Genomic DNA, 19,742 nt, shown 5'->3' with positions numbered 1-19,742 from the left:
ACATAATGAAGATATGTTTTTAAAAAACTACATAAAACAGTTTCTTTTTACAGTGAAGTTATATTTTGAAACATCAAATGGAAATAAAGATGTTTAAGCTTTTTTAACTTATATATTTTTTGTATGTTTTGAGACAAAAGAACTAATCTAATTATTGGATTCAGCTTATGAAAAATAATCTTCAGAATATTAAATAGTGAAATTTGTGAGTGCTATGCTTTAGAAAGATTTTTTTTTTAAATGGTAAAAAATAAAATATATTACCATATATGGAAAAAGTGACATTTTTAATTTAAATATGTAAATTTTTAAAAATAAAAATAAACCTTTTTTCAGCATCTAACTTTAGTTTCTCAATGGCTCTTGCTTTTGCAGATAAATTAAGTTTTCCACCTGTTAATTACAAAGGGGCATATTGTAATACAATATTATTAAATTATCAACATGGCTTAAAAGTAACAAAAGAAAATTTTAAAATATTTTCAACAAATCCAATACCTTTGTTAGCATCTATGAGATACAGTAAAACGCCTGCTATCAAAGCCACTGAAATAAGAAATAAAAATATATTATATTATTAAGTAGGTTTTTGTACATCAACATTTACACTGACATTTCTTGTAAAACAATGCTAAAAATATTTAAAATAGAGTTCATGTAACTCAGCCGCCACAAACTGTAAATAGTGCTTAAAGTTTCCATTTTATTTCCTTCAATCAGAGAAGTAATTGAAGGCACTAATTACATTATGAACTATGTTTAAAAAAAATTAAAAAAAACAAGTTATGTTGTAAATGAAGAGGATTAGACTGAAATCTAATGAGGCTATTTCAATCATACTGATCTGCAGGCAGAAAATACAAGGTCCTAACTAAAGCTCACCAGGCAGAGGTTTCAAAGGTTAAAAAGCTATATCCCTTAATGGAGAGTGGGATAGGGTCCAGTTTTGTTTACAACTACTAAAACACACTGCAAGCAAGAGTACTGCTTTTGTCCAAGGCTTTGAAAAGGGAGAAGTAGAGACTCAGGTGCATTCATTAATTGGTTTTGGATCATTTGCATCTCATCCTGTGCATCACAACCCTCAAGAAGTTTTGTGACTGAGTAAAATCAGAGCTCGTTTCAACAAACTTGTTTGTCTGTCCAATAGTTTCAAACCTTGCCATCTATGGAGCAGCTGATGTTAAGGTCATCTGTTTCTATGGCCAACGGTTAATGAGCAGGGTGTCATGTGGTCAGCACAATGACAAGGTGCCTTTTTTTTCCCCCATCTAAAGTCAGGTACCCATTAGAACTGGATGGACTCAGTGGTGCCCTAAAAATCCAGAAATTCAAAATCCCAGCCTTCACTGAGATTCAAACCCAGGATTCCATGTTTGAAAGTTAAGTGCTTCACCACTCAGCCACCGCTCTCCCGGCCTATCCAATAATAAGCTAAAATAAATAAGAGCCTTTCCACTTCTTTACCAAAGTACAAACTTCAAACCAGGGCTAGCTACATATATTGTATCATTGGGTCTCTGCATCCTAAAAATGACTAAAATGGAATGAACATATATTGAGGATTACCACAAAGCCAGGCCATGAAGAACACTTCAAGTATTAAGTAGCCATTTTGATCCACAATAATACCAGCCACCAATGCGATGACAGCTAGACCAAGGTTCTGTATAGCTTGCATGCTGTAGTAAAGAAAAGAAAATCACATGGTATTAATATTACCTTTAGATTATTAGGATATTTACCATAATCTCATTAGAACCACAGTAATGACAATGCATGAGTTTATAGTTACTAAATTATTTCATCATGTTAAAAGTTAAAAACTACTTCATGATCAAGAAAGTTGTTTAAAAAAAAAATTTGGTTTTCTTTAATGTAAGTGAACTCTCTTTCAAGAGTGAATGAATCACATGTTTGATTTAAATCTGTTGAGAATTACACAAAAGGTCATCCACAGGGTTAGACTAAGACTGCTTTATTGATCATTGTGGATTATGATTACAAGGACTCTTTTCTCATATAAAGACAACACAACAGAAACATACACATAAATATAACATACACAACATAAAGAGTTCATTCAGTGACTAAACACAGGCATCTTGGTCCTTTTCATGTTTCCTGATCAACAAGTGGCATTGATATAGTCTGACAGAGTAAGATACGATAGTTTTTGTACCGCTCTGTTCTTGTTTTGATTGACAGCAGTCGCCCACTTCATGACGACCTGACATAATTCTGATGGAGCGGGTGGTCGTTGTCTTCCATGATTTTTTAAAAACTTATGAAGCTTAGACCACAAAGAAAATAGTATTTCATTGCATTTTGGCTCTGATGGCCCATCAGCATAGGTATTGATGATAATACATAAACTAGAAATTGAGAATATAGTCAAACTTACATGCCATATGCTGTTCCCAGCTGATGCCCAGGGATAATCAAAGAAACCATTGGCCACAAAGCACTGGCCAACACTGAGTAGGACAGACCCATGATGACCTGAAAATTAATTTCATTAAAAAAAAATTCTTTAAATGTGAAATTAAAGCAGGAATTCAAAAAAAAAAATAATGAAGCAAATCAAGGAATGTTAAAGAGATTATAAATATAATATTTAAAAAATTTCTATTCCAGGATTTTAAAAAAAGTTTAAAATGTTGACTTTTTTTTGTAGCCAAAGATTGATGGGAACATTGTATAGCTCAAACACCTACCCACTTTCATCTTCAATGATGTCAATGAGTTTCAAGTGTTTTCCTCAGTGTTCACTAGTAATCTCCTAGCTTAACACCCAGTTGGGCTCCAATTTGAATACCGTGCATGTAGATGTACAAAATGTTAACATAACATGTATGAAAACAAAAAGTACTCACCATAGGTACGTAAGGGTTAATGAAACTGAAAGCCAGCATCATGTGACAGCCCAAGGTCACGACTATACCAATAATGACCCAGAAGACATTCTTGCCGATCTTGTCAATGAGGAAACCAAAGACAGGGGAAGCCACTGCAGATACAATGTACACTAAACTGTTGACAGCATTGGCACTTGTTGGTGTCAGACCAAACTTCATCTCAAAGAAAACTCTGGAGGAAAAATTTAAAAATTTACATCATTACAATTTAATGATTAATTAACAGTCTTAGATGTCTACAATATTGTAAAAAAAAAAACAGGATAACAGTCACGTGGTATACACTCTAAACTGTTGTTCTATGGTCACAATGGGCCTAGGTTCAAACCCTGCCCACTTTTATCCCACACTGTCCTGCAGGAGGTTTGGGCTACAATTTAATCATCTTTGAATCTGACAGAACATCAGAAAAACCAACAGCAGCTTTAATGTAGAATAAATTGTACAAAATGTATGTGTAGATTCTTAAAGGTTTTAATTATTCTTTCATTCCATCTCTATTGCCCTTTTGATGTTTTATCTCCACTTTTGTTTCAAGTGTCTCCTTAATTCTAAGAGTTATAAACCCTTTTTAAAACACATTTTACTTGTATCAAAACTAATGATTTTAAACCAAAATAAGAAACACAGATGAAAGAAACTGGAAAGAAAAAAAGCAACTCACAATCCCAATCCAATGAACGGGAACACTGCGACATAATAAGCAACACAAATGATGGAAATCAACCAAGTGGATAGAGGGAAAGTTAGAATGTCTCGAAATTTGATCATCTCCTCTGAAGAAAGAAAGAAATATTATTAAACAATTAAACAGTAATCAACCTTGTTCATTTGTTTCATGAGAAAAAAAAAACATTTAAACCCTGAACAATGCAAAACAATTGGACTTTAACAAGTTTTAATAATGAGGCCAATGAAACCCAAACAATTGAAACAAATCATCTTAACTTTTTGAACTAATATTACCTCAAAAGAAAGGTAGTACACAATTGTTAGCTATATATATACTAAATATAAATAAATTATAAAGTACTAATAAACAAACATAAACTGCTCATTATTTCAGTTATAAATAACTCAATTAGAAAAACATTAATCAAAAGTCACTATGTCTCTGATATCTTAATTTTGGTCTCTTTTATTTGTACTTTTATTTATTTATTAGGTAACTCAATAGAACAGTGATGTCCAATCCAAATCCAGCCCATACAGTAGTGATTTCCAGCATGTTGTAAATATATATGATAAAGATTGGGCATCACTGGATAAAAACAATTTTAAAGGTGCAAATTTAACTTAGTTCTTAAACTACATCTAAATTTTAGTTATTTTATTTAGAGTTATTTATTTATTTTTAGATAAATTTATTCTGGGCTGAACCTACAAGACTACACCATATGTAAAAGTTAAGTTCTCCTTTCAGACCGTGCAATCTATAGGGCAGATGATGTAACGGTCCTCTGTTTCTGAGGCCCACAGTTAACGAGGGTGTCATGTCCAGCACAATGACCAACAGCCTTTACTTTTCCCAACTAATGTCCGAAAGTCATTAGAGCTACGTGGAATCCATAAGGATACCGAAATTAAAAATCCCAATCTTCACCATGATTCGAAGCCTCGATCCCCGGTTCAGAACCCAAGCACTTTACCACTCAGCTAATGTTGCATCCACACCATATATGCCAATCTTTTAACTTGCAAAAGATATTGCTATTATTATTATCTTAATAAGTTTGATATTGTAAAAGGTATAAATATTTTTCTATTATGTCAATGATCCAGTTTAAAATTTCTTTAATTTTATTTCATTGTGTTTATTTCAAGTCTTTAAGGTAACTAACATTTTTAAAATTAAAAATTATGATCATTTATTGCACTATAATTACTTTCTTCTTATTGTGTGTCTGAATTCTGATGCACACATTTCTTTGTGACTTTACCAAACTTAGTAAACAGTTCAAGTGCATGAATGATCTTAAGACATTCAAAAATAGAGATGTTCTACCGTAACTGCATTGCAATTTCTATTACAGGCTTGTTCAATGTAAAGCAACTATATCTTTAACATCTTTTGAAGGAGTTATTACATTCATTCATCACTTTACCACTAAATTTGAAACAATTTCTTTTAATTGATATGCGCAAAAAGGTGAAGAGGTCAGCTTACCAGAACTGATCTGTTTTCTTTTCAGTACTCTGTCTGCTCTCTTATCAAAGAAGGACAAAACTATTGCACAGATCAACGAGAACACACACATGCCAGCTCCTGGAAACAAAGAGAGAGTACTTCTGAGTTTAAAAAGATCTACCTGTTTTCAAAATGGTGCTGTGTAAAACCTCTAGCTTAAAATTTTCATGAAACAAGTTGTACTAATTTAAGATGTAATTTAAATAAATCTTTCTTTTATTCAAGTTTAGACTGATAATAGTTATTAATGTTTCATGCGCTTGTTTGATATCTCATGACTACAGTATATCATCATCTCATCTGAAATTATTTCAGTTCTAATAGCCATAACTGGAAAGTCATACCTATTGCTGAAGCTGCCTGCATTTAACTTGTAGAAAGGCATGGTGAAAGTATCTTAATCATGTATAAATGAATATTCTTTTCAGCATGTGAACAGTGAACGCCTTTTTTTTTTAATTTTTTTTCTTCTGTCAATGTTTTTCTTAATCGTATTTGGTTATTATTATTGTTATAAACACCAGAGAGAAAAATGATCTGTTTTCATGCTTGAACTGTTCTTTTATCTTTAGAAATAAAACAATTTTTTTTCTTCTTTTTCTTGACTGACATTTTTCTTTTTTTTTTGTGAACATCAGTGATCTGGGGCCAGATCAATTAGCCTCATACCACCATCTCAACCCCTTCCCACTCCTCTTTTGTTTTTGTGACCACCAGTTCCTTTGTGACAGATAAAACATGTACAGTGCAGAAACTAAACAGTGTTGTTGTTTTTTCCCCAATTATTTAGTGTTTGAACATTTTTACTTAACTTCTCTCACCAGAAATCATTAAAAGCTGAAAGAATGTGGGAAAAAAATATTTGTCCTTTCATAAATCCTTTTATCCAGGCACATAAAGAAAGGGAGAAATCTCCCAGACACACCAATGAAGAGTTAAACAAATATGGCAAGAGTGTGTTACTTTGTCCAGCCCATTGACATTCTTCTTGTGATCACTTGGGTTATCTTTTTTTTTTCTTCTTTATGACAACAATTACTTTTTTCCCTATTGTTTTAAGATTTGTACATACAATGGGCATTGTTCATTTTTTTGAGAAGCTAATACATCAGAAAGCACAAAAATATATAATACATATTTTGTTTTCATACCATAAGTGATTCTAGATTACTTAATTTTATTTATATAATACATATATTATTTTTCATACAATTAGTGATTCTAGATTACTTCAATTTATTTATATAGATATTTCTTTTACATCTTAGAATACTATAAAAAAAAATTTGTTAGGTGGAATACTATTTTTAAATTGATATCTTCTATAGCACATTTAACATTACAGCTCATAATACTTCAGTTCTATAACAAATAAACCACTAATGACAAACAAATGTACTAACCTACAAAGAGAGCAATGCCAAGACATTTGTAACCATGAATATTCTGGTCAATATAGTTGTACAATGGTTGCATTACATTCATATTTACTGTACTGCCCTGGAAAAGCATAAGAAGCAATAATGAGGCACAGTGGTTGAGTGGTAAGGCACAAGGCTTAAAGCTGAAGAGATTTTGGGATCTACTTAGAGTCCTTTCAAAAATTATTTATTTTATGCCCATCGACCACATGGATATTTACGTTTTAAAAAAACAACAACTAACTGTTACACAAACCTGGGAGTATCAGTCTGCGTTTAAACCTAGGAGTGACTGTTTGTGTATAAACCTAGGAGTATCAGTCTTTATAAACCTAAAAGTATGAGTCTGTATTATGAAAACTTTCCGAGCAAAGTGCTCTTCTACACCTTTAATTTCTCCATGCACTCATAGAAGATGACAGTCCTAATAACATTCCTCATTTTTATCAGGTCTACCATTGTCTTTAGACCACAAATTTAAAACTTTTTTTGTCACTAAGAGAGTTAAAAAAAAAACCACACAAAATTATTGTAAGAAACTTTTGATAGAAAACATTTAAGGTTATGGTTTTTTTGTTTTTTTTGGGAGGGGGGTTGTTTCCCTAAGAAACATTCCTCTACAATACCTACAAGTCAAATGAGCAGATGATATAAGATTACTAGCTTCTTTTTGCTAACAGTTAGGACAAGAAAAGCTACAAGCAACTTTGACTTTACAAACAAATTTCAGGCACCTATTTGGGATTTGAAATGCATGCCATCATCATGAGTTCAGTTCAAAACTCTGTCATAGTAACAAATCCTGGTATTTAATTCTAGAATATAAAATAACCAACTGAAACATATAGCTAGGACCAAATTTTACTTGATTCAGTAAGGTTGGACCAAATTTTACTTGATTCAGAAAGGTTGAATCAAATGATCATACTTTACAAGATAATCTAATACTAACATGTTAGAGCTGTACATTAAAAAATTCAACTTAATTTTATAATTATTGTCCAAAATTATATTATAACTATTCAAACAAACCAGGAAGTGTGGTGGATGAGTGGTAAAACGCTTGGCTTCTAAACTTTAGGCATCTGAGTCCACCCAGCTCTAATGGGTACCTGACATTACTTGGGGAAAAAGTAAAGGTGGTTGGTCCTTGTGCTGACCACATAACAACCTCATTAACCGTGGGCCAGAGAAACAGATGAGCTTTAAATCATGCGCCCAATAGATCACAAGGTCTGAAATGGGAACTTTACTTTATTCAAACAAACTGACTGTCAATAAATAAGGATATGAGTATACAACAAAACATAACCATAAATTTTAACTTCTGTTGATTCCTTTCGAGTTACATTCGTGGTATGTCAATTTGACCTCTTCATGTTTCCCCTGATCTCAAATCTTTTAACTATATATATTTGCAAAGAGGATAAAAATGTTAATGAGAATCCCAAAATTCAAATAATTTCTGAAATGGTGATATGGCTGGCTACTCAGTTTGGTAGCCAAAATTTTGACCACATCCACCACACTCTAAGATCTTAAAACAAAAAAATTTTAAAAAGCTAATCAATGAACAGACTACTTACCACTCTAGAGAAACTCAGCTGAAGTCCAAATACCATGTTCAGTTCTTTCCCTTGAAACCACTTCACTGCATACGTATTCTGTGCTACAGCTAGTGACTCACCACCGATTCTGAATCAGATACAAAACGTATAAGACTCAAACAAAGATATTATTGACTAGATTACGTGGTCAGCAGTTTAGTGGGTATAGATATACTGTCAAAGCAATGGCTAACCATTTTTAATATTCTCAACATGTCAAATATCTGTGTCAAATCAGGAACCATAATCCAAATTGTAGGTCCTTTTAAAAAAAAAAGATCTAGTGTTCTCAACTATACTTTAGATCATTCAGCACAACTCAAAGTGCTCAACCACCACATGTAAAAATAAACTATAACACCAATGTCTCTTAGTTAAGGTCAATACACACAAACTAAAAAAAAAAGTAGGCACTAATGTATACTTTTGACTATCCAGCCAACTATCCTGCAATGATATGCAACCAGAGCTGAATATGGCCGGATAGTGAAAATGGTCAGATATCCGGCCAGAGCACAGCACAACACTAGTGTGTATACTATTTGTAAGAATTGTAAATTATGTATAACTCACCCGAAAACAAATCTACCAACACACATAAGAGCATACAAATTGAAAAGACTTCCAAGGGCAAAGATCACCTAAATAATTTTTTTTAAATATTGTTAATGTCATAAGTATTAGATTTAAAATTCCATAATTATAATTTAACAAAACTTTTTTCCTTGAATGTATATTTTTTTTAAAGAACAATCTACAACGAAATGTAAAAATGTTACTAGTGGTACTACTTACCTGACCAACAGTGACAAACAAACCAAAAATGATAGCTCCGAGTCTAACACCAAACAATCGATCAATCAGATAACCTCCAAACATGCACAACACAACGTTTGGCCATGAATAAAAGGAATAAAAAGCCATGAATTGCCCCTCGCTAATGTCAAGTTCTCGTATCATGGTGTCCTGCAAGGCTGCAGGGTTATCGTAACAGAAGTAGCTACCTGTAAGACATTAATGAAACCAATACAATTAATGTCATCATATCCTTGTGGTCATTATCCGAACTGCCCAGAAAGAAGGCCTACATCACAGCTTAAAAACAAAAAAGGGCTTCATTTGAATACTAAATGAAAAACAAATAATTGTCACACACTCTTTCGACAATAATTAAGACTAACCAAAATTGATTTCACTCCTCTTGTACTTAGCCTTACTCATTAAGATTAAGCTAATGAGTGCAATATAATTATAGTCTTCTTCCAATACTTTAGTGTATTGATTGTCAAAGAGAACACAAGGCAAATGGTTTTCAAAACAGCTAAAGATACACATTTGAGAGTAAAAGGAAATCTATAGACAGGCTTAGACAGCGATGGATATGTAGATCACAACTTGGACTGTGTAGTCTTTGAACTTGAAGACAAGCCATAATTATTATTATTATTATTTTTACAATTAAAGTATTAATTTTTTTTTCCAGAATTGGTTTGGTAAAGGTCATACTTTAATGAGCAAGGAGACAGACTGCCTTTACAATTTTCTCTTTCCAAACCTACATCTTAGTAATATAAACTAAAAGATTACTAATTCAATTATCCCGTAATAAATCTTTTTTGAAGTAATGTCTGTCTTATATAAGATAAGATGAAATGTCTAATTAAACATAATTCAGTCAAAAAAATTTAGAAAGAGACTAGAAAGTCTTGTATTTATGTCTCTCCTTAGTTAATAAAACTAAGATGTTTGAAATTAAGAATTTAACTTCACTGTCCTATTTTATTGTCATCTTGTAAGTGCCAAATGATAGTTTTTAATTACCTTAGTAATATTTAAAAATACATCATTAGAATTTGTTTTAGCTACTTCTCTTGTTTAGTTGTTTTTTTTCTAATTGTCAAAATATTTTAATGCAAAAATGGCTAAAATCCTTTGCCTATTAAGACTAAAAAAGAATGGCTAGATATATATATAGATCTATAGCTTTTATTTAAAAAAACTAACTAAAGGCACACAAACTAGAAATGGACCTAGAAATATGTTTCGCTAGTGTAAGATCAACTAAGTTTTGAAGCAATTAATCTTTAGCGACAAGGCAAAATTATTATATTTCTGAAAGGTGTGATTGGAAATCCCATCAGCACAATCCAAACCATGAGGTTTCCATTTATTTACCTTATATTTATTAAATTCTAATTACAATTTTACTCTAGATGAAAAACTAGTTTGTATGATAGGCTGGTGGGTCATATGACGAAATGCATATTACGATAGAAACTAGTCTAAATATCTAGAGCTAGTATACTAGTAGAGAGATAAATTGAAGACAAATTAATACAAGATTACAAAGAGAGTTTGTGTTACACAAACTCAGAGGCGGCCCCCGTCGAAGTCGGATCCCTGTCGGATCTGCATATTCGCAAATAATATTCAAGAGGTGATTTAATTTTGATGTAAAATGTTTTACACGTTTCAGATGTTCCTTCAGAGTTGAAGATAATTACTTCCTAGTCCAAACCCCCCGCAGGACGACGGGGGATGGGAGCGGGCAGGGTTTGAACCCTGGGCCATCCATAAATCTGAACGACAGTCCAGCGCGCAAACCGCACGACCAGGCAGCCATCCAATGGTCAAAAGTAATAATGTTTCAAAGATTCATTTGCCGTAAATTTAAATTTAATAAAAAAATAGTAGATTAGTTTTAGTATATTAAAACATTGCAATATTGATCAAAACGTTTGGAAATGAAAATCTACACTTTTTTTTTACACTTTAAGTTTAGAAATTGAAATTCTACATCTTAATCTAGTCTATTTTAGTCTAAACTAGATCTAGAAATTCTAGATCTAGACTCTAAAATAATTTTAATTAGAATATAAATCCAGATCTAGATATACTGTAATAAAAATCTAGATCTAGTTTAAAAAATCTAGATTAGATCTAAATCAAGATATCATTCCTTTTTTAAACGCGAGTCACATAACGAGGCTTAATAAACATTACTATACCAAGTTCTTTTTTCATTTCATTTGAAGAATTAATTCCATATAACGTCAGAGGGAGAAAAAAAACACTACGTCACACGGCCTAGCTAGACTAAAAATCGCCTTCATCTATAAGAGCCATTTATCGAGTGTTCATAGACTTTGGTGCACCGAGTGCGTTCTTTAAGCATTTCATTTAAAGAATTCATTCCATATGACGTCAAAGGAAAAAAAAAACACTACGTCACACGGCCTAGCTAGAATAAAAATCGCCTTCATCATTACGAGCCTTTTATCGAGTGTTCATAGACATTGGTGCACCGAGTGCGTTCTTTTAGCATTTCATTTAAAGAATTCATTCCATATGACGTCAAAGGAAAAAAAAACACTACGTCACAAGGCCTAGCTAGACTAAAAATCACCTTTATCAACACGAGCCATTTCTCGAGTGTTCATAGACATTGGTGCATCGAGTGCGTTCTTTTAGCATTTCATTTAAAGAATTCATTCCATGTGACGTCAAAGGAAAAAAAAAACACTACGTCACACGGCTTAGTTAGACTAAAATATGTTTTCATTAATACAAGCAATTTTTTCGAGGGTTAATAGACATTGGTGCACCGAGTGCGTTCTTTTAACATTACATTTAAAGAGTCCATTCATATGACGTCAAAGAAAAAAAATTCCATTACCTCACAATAGGCTAGTACCGGTACCATAAAAAAAAATGTCTTTATTTACATGAGATATTTAACGAGGGTTCATAGACATTGGTGCACTGAGTTCTAATAGATATTATTTAAAAAGGATCAAAGCCACATTGTTTTTGCGTTTTGTCTGTCAGTCGGTCTGTCCGTTATCTTGATATAAAAAAAACAACTAAAAGTTATTAAAAATTGATTAACCTTTATTTTACGTTTCAAAACATCGCAATAATTTTTAGGTATGAACACAATTGAAAAGTTTATATAATAGATTGTTCCGGATGTTTGTATAAATAGTAAAAGAAAAAGAGAATTTCAGATAAATGTAATACCGTTAATTAAATTTTTTGGATGGTCTCGTATAAAAATTAGATGTACTACAGCCACGTGGAGAGATTTTCATACCTTACTTTGGTGTTTGGATTCTGTTTTCCTTAAAAATCGGAACATAATATTAGATTTTTTAATGTTTTAGGTAGAAAGTTAAATCTACTGTAAGAGAGTAGTGAGTTAAAATATTTTTCATAAAAATCCGTAAAAACATTATTTCGTAAATGAGAAGATTATTTGTTTATTAATTAGAAGAGGGAGTTCAAACAATCATTAGGCATAATTCATGTTTTATAAAACAATATCCGGAACATTTTTACAATTAATGAAATATAAGTCAGTATAGAGATTATGATTTAGCATTAATATGCTATTTACATAAAAAACGGAACAACATATTATTGATAATGTGTTTTTGCAACGTTTAAGCATGGAAATGGAATGTAATATAAGTTAGAAGAGCAAACAAACATTTGTTGGCGTTGATTAGTTTTGCACAAAAAAATCCGGAACAATTAATTTTAGATACTTAAAACTATTGAGATGTTATGGGAGGAACATTAAAGGGTAAATCAGATTTTCAATAGCTTTTAGAGTTCTAGTTTTTTAAATCTAATCGTGACGGACAGACCGACCAACAGACAAAATGCACAAAAATAAGCTTCTTTTATTCGGATGGGGGCACTAAACAAAAAATAAATAAAATCTAATTTTTAAAAAAAGTTTAAGGAATTGGTTTAGCACCTGATCATGTTGCGACGTTACGCTACTGCACGAAAATCGCTGCATAAAAAGTCCATTTAAAAAAATGTGCGTGATATTTACATACAAAGTGCATTATTAGCCTTTATAAACAAACAGAAATGTTTTCTTTTAATTTTAGCAGCTAGTTGACCAGAAAAAACGTCTTTAACTATTATTTATATTTGTTGTAAACATTTCCTGTACATTTTTTAAATATATTTGACTTAGTGATACTAAAAATACACAAAAATTGTCCATCTTTGTTAGCATATTGTAACATTGCCTCCCTTACATTTACGTAATTGTTTTAGAATTGGTGTATTTTTATGAAAAAATCGCTTGCATAATTAATTTTATAAATTAAACGGTTTGCTTTTAGAAAACCAAAAGTAGCCGTTGCACCTAAACTTTTCAAGCCGGATTTAATGATGAAATAATATTTTTCATATCTCTTCTAGTTTTCGAGATCTGAGTGTGACAGACGGACAGACGGACATTTTGCACAAACCTAATAGCGGCTTTTTCCCCTTACGGGGGCCGCTAAAAATGGGTTTTTCTTATTAAATCCCTTTAGAATCAAGTTTAATCTAGATCTAAATTTGCAGTGGGTGCAATCATGAAGGAGCTTTGGTTAAGCAATGAATTAATCTTCTTCTAGATTTCGAATTTAAACTAGATGTAAAACTAGATATAGTATATATGACTTAAACAAAACACCATCAGTTTGAATACCTACCAAAACTAAGAAAACAAATGAGCACCAAAACTGGAAAATAACGATGAAGACAAGATTTGGGATTACATGGAGCTGTTCCGCTGCAGCCTTGAAGTTCTTCTTCCGAGTCATCATTATTTGATTCAACAACTTGAGAGAGTGGAGTTTTTTCATCGGGTTCAGATTTTGAAGCCATATTTAGAATCTTTTAATGATATTATATTAGAATAATTAGACCTAGCTCTATATGTACTAGTGTTAATTTACTCTTTATGTACATGTCTATAAAATTAATTTCATAAATGATAAGACACTAAATACTCATCTGAGCTAAAGAATTGCTTAATCCATGGTCAGTGGTCAATATATGTCTATTAATCATTTATCATACAAATGTTATGATCTATTAATTCTAATTCTAATGTAATAAACTAATTTAATAGTCTAAACTACAACGAGACAAGCATACATTTTACTAGTAACTAGATTGTCTAGATCTACACTCTAACCTAGATATAATATATATATATATATATATATAATATTAAAAAACCTTTATTATATATAATAAGAATATATATATGATATCTACACTAGATTAAGAATCTACAACGTAGTACTGCTAGATCTATAATATACTCAATAATACTTGTATATATTTGCCTACTCCAGGTAAAGCCTACTCGGATCCAAGCATCAAGATAAATGGACATGATATAAATGCAGCTCACAGATTCAACTATCTTGGCATCACATTCTCCAGAAATGGAAAGATTGATAATGAAATCGACCTGCTTATTGCCAAGGCCAGTGCATCCTATGGCAGACTGTCTAAAAATGTCTGGAACAGACGAGGTATCACCACAAACACATAAAGCTAGGGGTCTATTGAGCTGTCACCCTCCCTACACTGCTCTATGCCTCAGAAACATAGACAGTATACAGAAAACATGCAAAAAAACTAAGCCACTTCCACATGACCTGCCTAAGAAAAATACAGAATGTCAAATGGCAAGAAAAAATACCAGATACTGAAGTCCTTCAAAGAGCGGGTCAACAAAGCATCTACACAATCCTGATGCAGTCCCAGCTATGATTGGCAGGACACATCTGCAGAAGGGAAGCCCTAAACGACTCCTGTATAGCCAATTAAGGGAAGGAAAGCTTTCACAAGGTGGACAAAGAAAACGCTTTAGGGACACCCTCAAAGCATCTCTGAAAGTGTTCAGCAATGACCCAGCCAAATGGGAGACAGAAGCACATGACAGAGCATCATGGCGTTGCGCTGTAAAAACTGGAGCACAAATTGCTGAGGAAAAGAGAAAGAACAGCGCTGGCAGAAGAAAAGTGCCAGAGAAGAAAAGCAAGGCTGATTAAGCTGGAATAACCTGCCAAGTGTGCAGCCAAACATTCTGGGCTCACTTAGGTCTCACCAGCCACATGAGGAGGCACAAAACTGCAGTGCAAAGCCCTAAGCCCCCTGGATGACAAAAGTAGTCATCATCAAACCACGATGGACAAACTATATAAAATATAATACTCTATCTAGATCTAGTAGTAGACAGATTAGTCACAGATTTGATAGAGTATTATTGAGTATATTATTATTATAGTCTAGTAGATCTTTAGTAGATATATATATAATATAGAAGACTAAGAGTAAAATATTATAATTATTACTATCACTATGGCTACGTTAGAAATAATAATAGAATACTTATTTTATGCTACTGCTAGGTTACAATGAGTAGGTAGGTTAATGTTAAGTAGCCTAGTAGTAGGTACTAACACTAACAGTGGCACACACTAATCACTAAGTCAAGTCTAGCCTAAATTAACTCTAATCATACTTAATGATATTGATAATGACTATTATTATTAATAAGCCGGGACTTAACTTAGAATTAGTCTTAAGGCAAGGCTAAGGTAGAGATCAGAATTAAATTAAATAATAAATTTAATAGACTAGCTACTACTACTAGTAGTGCTACTAAAATCTACTACTAAAGTCACTAATAAAGTTTATAAAGACTAAACGTCTAAATTAAGTATAAAGTACTACTAGATCTAGTTAAGACAGTTAAGTAGTTACTAGTAATAACTAGAAATATAGTAATAGTACTACTTAGTATTAGTTCTACTACTAGATCTAGTACTACTAGATCTGGTACTACTAGCTTATTTTAGCTACTACTTACTAGAGTAGTAGTACGAGAGTGTAACTAGACTAGAGTTTACTAGACTAGAGTTAGAGTTACTAACTTAGTATAACTTACTACTAGACTAGCAGCTAGACTAACTAGAGTCAACTAGAGATCTAAATTAAATTGATTTTACAAACTTGCGATTATCGGAAATTTTTGTTCCACAGCCTTTTTTTCTACAGTATGTCTAGGACTCTAGATCCAGATAGTCTATAGACATAGAAATTTAGAATATATCTAATTCTAAGATTCTAGTTAGATCTACTAGTCTATCTAGTTTTATTGAGATCAACCTCCCCGTTTCTTCTAAGTTTACAAAGATAGCTGGTTGGTCACGAGACACCTATTTTTAGAAAGTTTTTTAAAAATGATAAACTTTTTTTATAGTAAATAAAGTTAGATATTACTAAATAAATCTAATAAATTAGAATCTATATCTTACATATCTAGATCTACTTGTTTAAAAAAATATATATTAAAAAATAAAAATACGTATTGCGAATGCTATTTTATCTCTATTACATCTCTTTTGTTTACTGTAACTTTAATTACAAAGATCTTTTAACTAGTTGTTATGTATCTTTCTTTCAACATGTTTTTAATGGCTTTATGGAAATTAGTTCAAGCTGCCAATGTATGCGATTTTCCAAAGTGAAAAAAATATCGTGCAGTACGTCTCACATCCGCGTTTTTCAACGTGTAGGAGAGGAGAATATTAGTAGCGAAGGTTTCTATCTTTTTTTTTCATAGACAAAAAATCTGATGCATTTGGATTGCATTTATAAATCTCTTTGTGAATGTTCATTAAGTAAAAACGACATTGTTAATGGTGTCCAAAATAAATAAATCGAGATATTATATTTTTTCTTAGTCAGACGTGCAAGACGATCGACAAATAAGTTGTAGTTTTTTGGGGGGGTTTTTTGTATAAAAAAACAAACATTTGAATATTCTCCAAAATGCCACTGTAGCCATCTTTCCCAAATAAATTTTCAAAATCAAATCTCTCCCGAGCGTCATATAATCTTTCTGTAGACGTAGCAAGTTTTTTTCGGGTGGCGGCTGTGGTGCTGATTTTTCCTCTCCACCAAAAAGTATATTGTCTGTATCTATTCAATGGAGCCCCCATCAGCACCTTTTGAGGTTAGCAGTGGTGTCAAGCAGGGATGTGTGCTCACACTTCTCTGTTTGGCATATTCTTCTCTTGCGTAGGGCTACTGCATTATTTTAACCTGGCACGTCTTAAAGCCAAAACGAAAAGACGGCGTATCTTCATTAGGGAACTGCTGTTCGCGGACAAAGGCTAGTGAATGCTTTGGTCAGTGACGTAGCATCCATGGAGCAAAGGGGTTCAATGAACTCGGGCCCACGACCATTAGGGGCCCATTTGAAATTGTCTTGTAGAGTTGTGCATCGCATTTGAAACCCTAAGCAGAAGCGAACAAGAGCTCCCTTTTACCGGGGCACACCTCGCATTCGCCGTTCAGTCTGGCGGGGGAGGGGGGACTTGGAGTTAAACTCAAGTCAACTCAACTTAAGGGGTCCATAGCATGTGGCGTAGTACCCAAGATGCAAAGAGACTCATTGCGTTGGGCCCATAACTATATTATAAAACAACCAAATGGGGCCAACATGAGCTCTAAGGTATGACACCAAAGAAGGAAAAAAATTAAACTTTTGTAAAAGACTACTTTTAAAAAAAAAACTGCCTCCAATATGCTAAATTTTATACCAAAATTTACATTAACTTCAAAACGTCAACCCGCGTGTTTTCAGCTAGAGTCTGTGTACCAGTGTCTTGGACTGCTTTGATGTCAGTTTTTTTTTTTAATGGTGGCTAGCCCTAATCACAATGTGCGTTAACAAAAACTTAAACTTGGTATTGAATGATTCAGTCTGCTGTGTTCAGAAGTTGCAGCTTTCTATAGCTTAGTAAAGAAAAAGTGTGTTCGTTTTATGCTACCTCTAACTAAAGTGAAGGGGAAAGTAAAGGCGTTTGGTCGTAGCGCTGGCCACATGACGCCCTGCTCGTTTACCGTTGGCCACAGAAACAGATGACCTTAACATTATCTGCCCTGTAGATCGCAAGGTCTAAAAGGGGAACATTTACTTTTTATCAGAAGGCAAAAAAAATGAAATTTTAGTAAATTACTGTTAGATCTTTTAAATGTTAACTGATCGAGTTACATAGAACTAGAATATAGTTTTTATCAATATTTAATAGTGTTATAACTATGCCATGCGCGCCGCCATTTAAGCTATAAGGTGCGCACTGTGATAGACTAGACCTAAAAGGATGTCAACATTAGAGAGGAGAACGATTTCCGCCCAAGTTGAGAGCCGAAGTGAAAAGACTGTTAAGAAAGATGATGTTTTATGAACTTGTGATGTCGTGTAAATAAAGATATATATGTGCCTCGTTGAGTTGCCTCATTTAAGTTATTACAATAGTAATTGACTAATAGAAGTATTTTCTGGATGTAAATGTGTCGTATAAAGGAAAAAAAAAGAACTAATAAACATTTGTTTGTTAATTTGAAACATTTTTTGTCATTAGAACTTGTGCAAACATTGAGTCTTAATACATTAGTTCTGAACGGAGTCATAACTGAATGAAACCTGGTAATACCTTAAATTTATGCATTGAAAATGTACCGATGAATACAGACTAGATCTAGAGATAGATCTAATCGATATGTCAGACACTAAATTTGTCTTATTGAAAATAGGGGGGCCCAATAAGATATTCTCGAACCCGGGCCCATGGGTAGGCTACCTTTTAATTACTACTACGCCACTGGCTTTGGTAGCTGCTTGTCAAGAGTTTAGCCTTACAATAAGCCTATCCAAGACCGAATTCCTAGCACAAGACGTCGCTGAAATACCCTTGATATATATTGGAAATCACACCCTTACGGTGGTGAAGAAATTCACCTACTTAAAGTAAACTGGTATCAAAAATCGCGAAGGGAAAGGCTTCTGCAGCAGTGGCTAAACTCTCCAAGTGCGTCTGTGAAACTGCCAAATTGACTACTGCAACCAAAATCCTAGTTTACAATACCTGCGTGTTGTGAGCATTCTTCTTTATGGTAGTATAAGGCTGGTCAACATACATGTATCAAGAGCATAGATTTAATAAATTTCAGTTACGGGTCAATATGCACAGCATTTATGCTCTTCTGACACAGATAAGACTTATACGCTGGCTCGGAAAAGTGACCCGCATGGAAGAATCCCTAAAGACACCCTATGCTTAGCTTGCGGAGTGAGTCAGACCCAAAAGAAACGAAACGGCCTGAGTCAAGAGAAAGAAAAATAAAGCTGCACTGTCAGCCAGCCCTAGAAGTTCCTAGAACAGATGCACACACATGCACGAACTGTGGCAAACTCTGCCTCTCCAGGATTGGCTTGATTAGTCACTCCAGATTCTGTTCCGTCTCAAGATGAAACCAAAACCAGTGAATCATATGCCCATATATCTGGAGTATCCATTGTCTATCGAAACAGATGGAGCCATATATAGATTATTTCTCCCCGGCGGGGAAGCCCAAGAATTATTTCCAGTATTTAAACTTAAAAAATGCATATTCTGATGTGTCTGTAATGCATTGTGGGGGGGGGGGGCTGAGTGGTTAATTATTAGCGCGCGGCTTCCCTGACCCTGCTGGGTTCGAATCTCGGTGAAGTCTGGTATTTTTAATTTTGGAATTATTATTAATCTTATTTTCCTCTATAACTTAGTCGGTAGAGCATCAGACTTTAAACCTGAGCCTAGGATCAGGGTTCAAGTCCCTAAACGGGCAAAATTAATTTTTTATATATATGGACCAGATCCATTCAATGTAATACATACAAGAATTGGTTGTCTAATGGATGCCTTTGAAAATCTGAAACTGAAAGTTGGCAGTAATAATCTGCCGATTATGT

The 19,742-nt window shown here is 33.2% G+C and overlaps 1 protein-coding gene across 2 annotated transcripts in view; it reads right to left on the bottom strand.

Annotated features, from left to right (window-relative positions):
- The window catches only part of LOC106069756 (major facilitator superfamily domain-containing protein 1-like), a 31,033-nt gene that overhangs the window by 3,329 nt on the left and 7,962 nt on the right, over positions 1-19,742 (bottom strand). The window contains exons 2-14 of one of the 2 annotated variants that reach the window (XM_056012479.1): positions 15,953-16,039; positions 13,633-13,816; positions 8,930-9,138; positions 8,708-8,775; positions 8,114-8,222; positions 6,510-6,606; positions 5,086-5,184; positions 3,583-3,694; positions 2,877-3,090; positions 2,405-2,502; positions 1,570-1,682; positions 499-546; positions 327-393 (exon numbers count right to left, since the gene is read on the bottom strand). In XM_056012479.1, the coding sequence (XP_055868454.1) occupies positions 327-393; positions 499-546; positions 1,570-1,682; positions 2,405-2,502; positions 2,877-3,090; positions 3,583-3,694; positions 5,086-5,184; positions 6,510-6,606; positions 8,114-8,222; positions 8,708-8,775; positions 8,930-9,138; positions 13,633-13,807 (1,409 nt within the window). In that variant the 5' untranslated portion in view covers positions 13,808-13,816; positions 15,953-16,039. Of the gene's footprint in view, positions 1-326; positions 394-498; positions 547-1,569; positions 1,683-2,404; positions 2,503-2,876; positions 3,091-3,582; positions 3,695-5,085; positions 5,185-6,509; positions 6,607-8,113; positions 8,223-8,707; positions 8,776-8,929; positions 9,139-13,632; positions 13,817-15,952; positions 16,149-19,742 lie in introns of those variants that run through there. The other variant, XM_056012478.1, reaches the window with a different exon arrangement.

The sequence above is a fragment of the Biomphalaria glabrata genome, chromosome 15 (assembly GCF_947242115.1).
Source record: "Biomphalaria glabrata chromosome 15, xgBioGlab47.1, whole genome shotgun sequence".
Taxonomy (NCBI): domain Eukaryota; kingdom Metazoa; phylum Mollusca; class Gastropoda; family Planorbidae; genus Biomphalaria; species Biomphalaria glabrata.
Note: the sequence above shows the minus strand (reverse complement) of the source record. Positions and strands in the feature narration are given on the sequence as shown.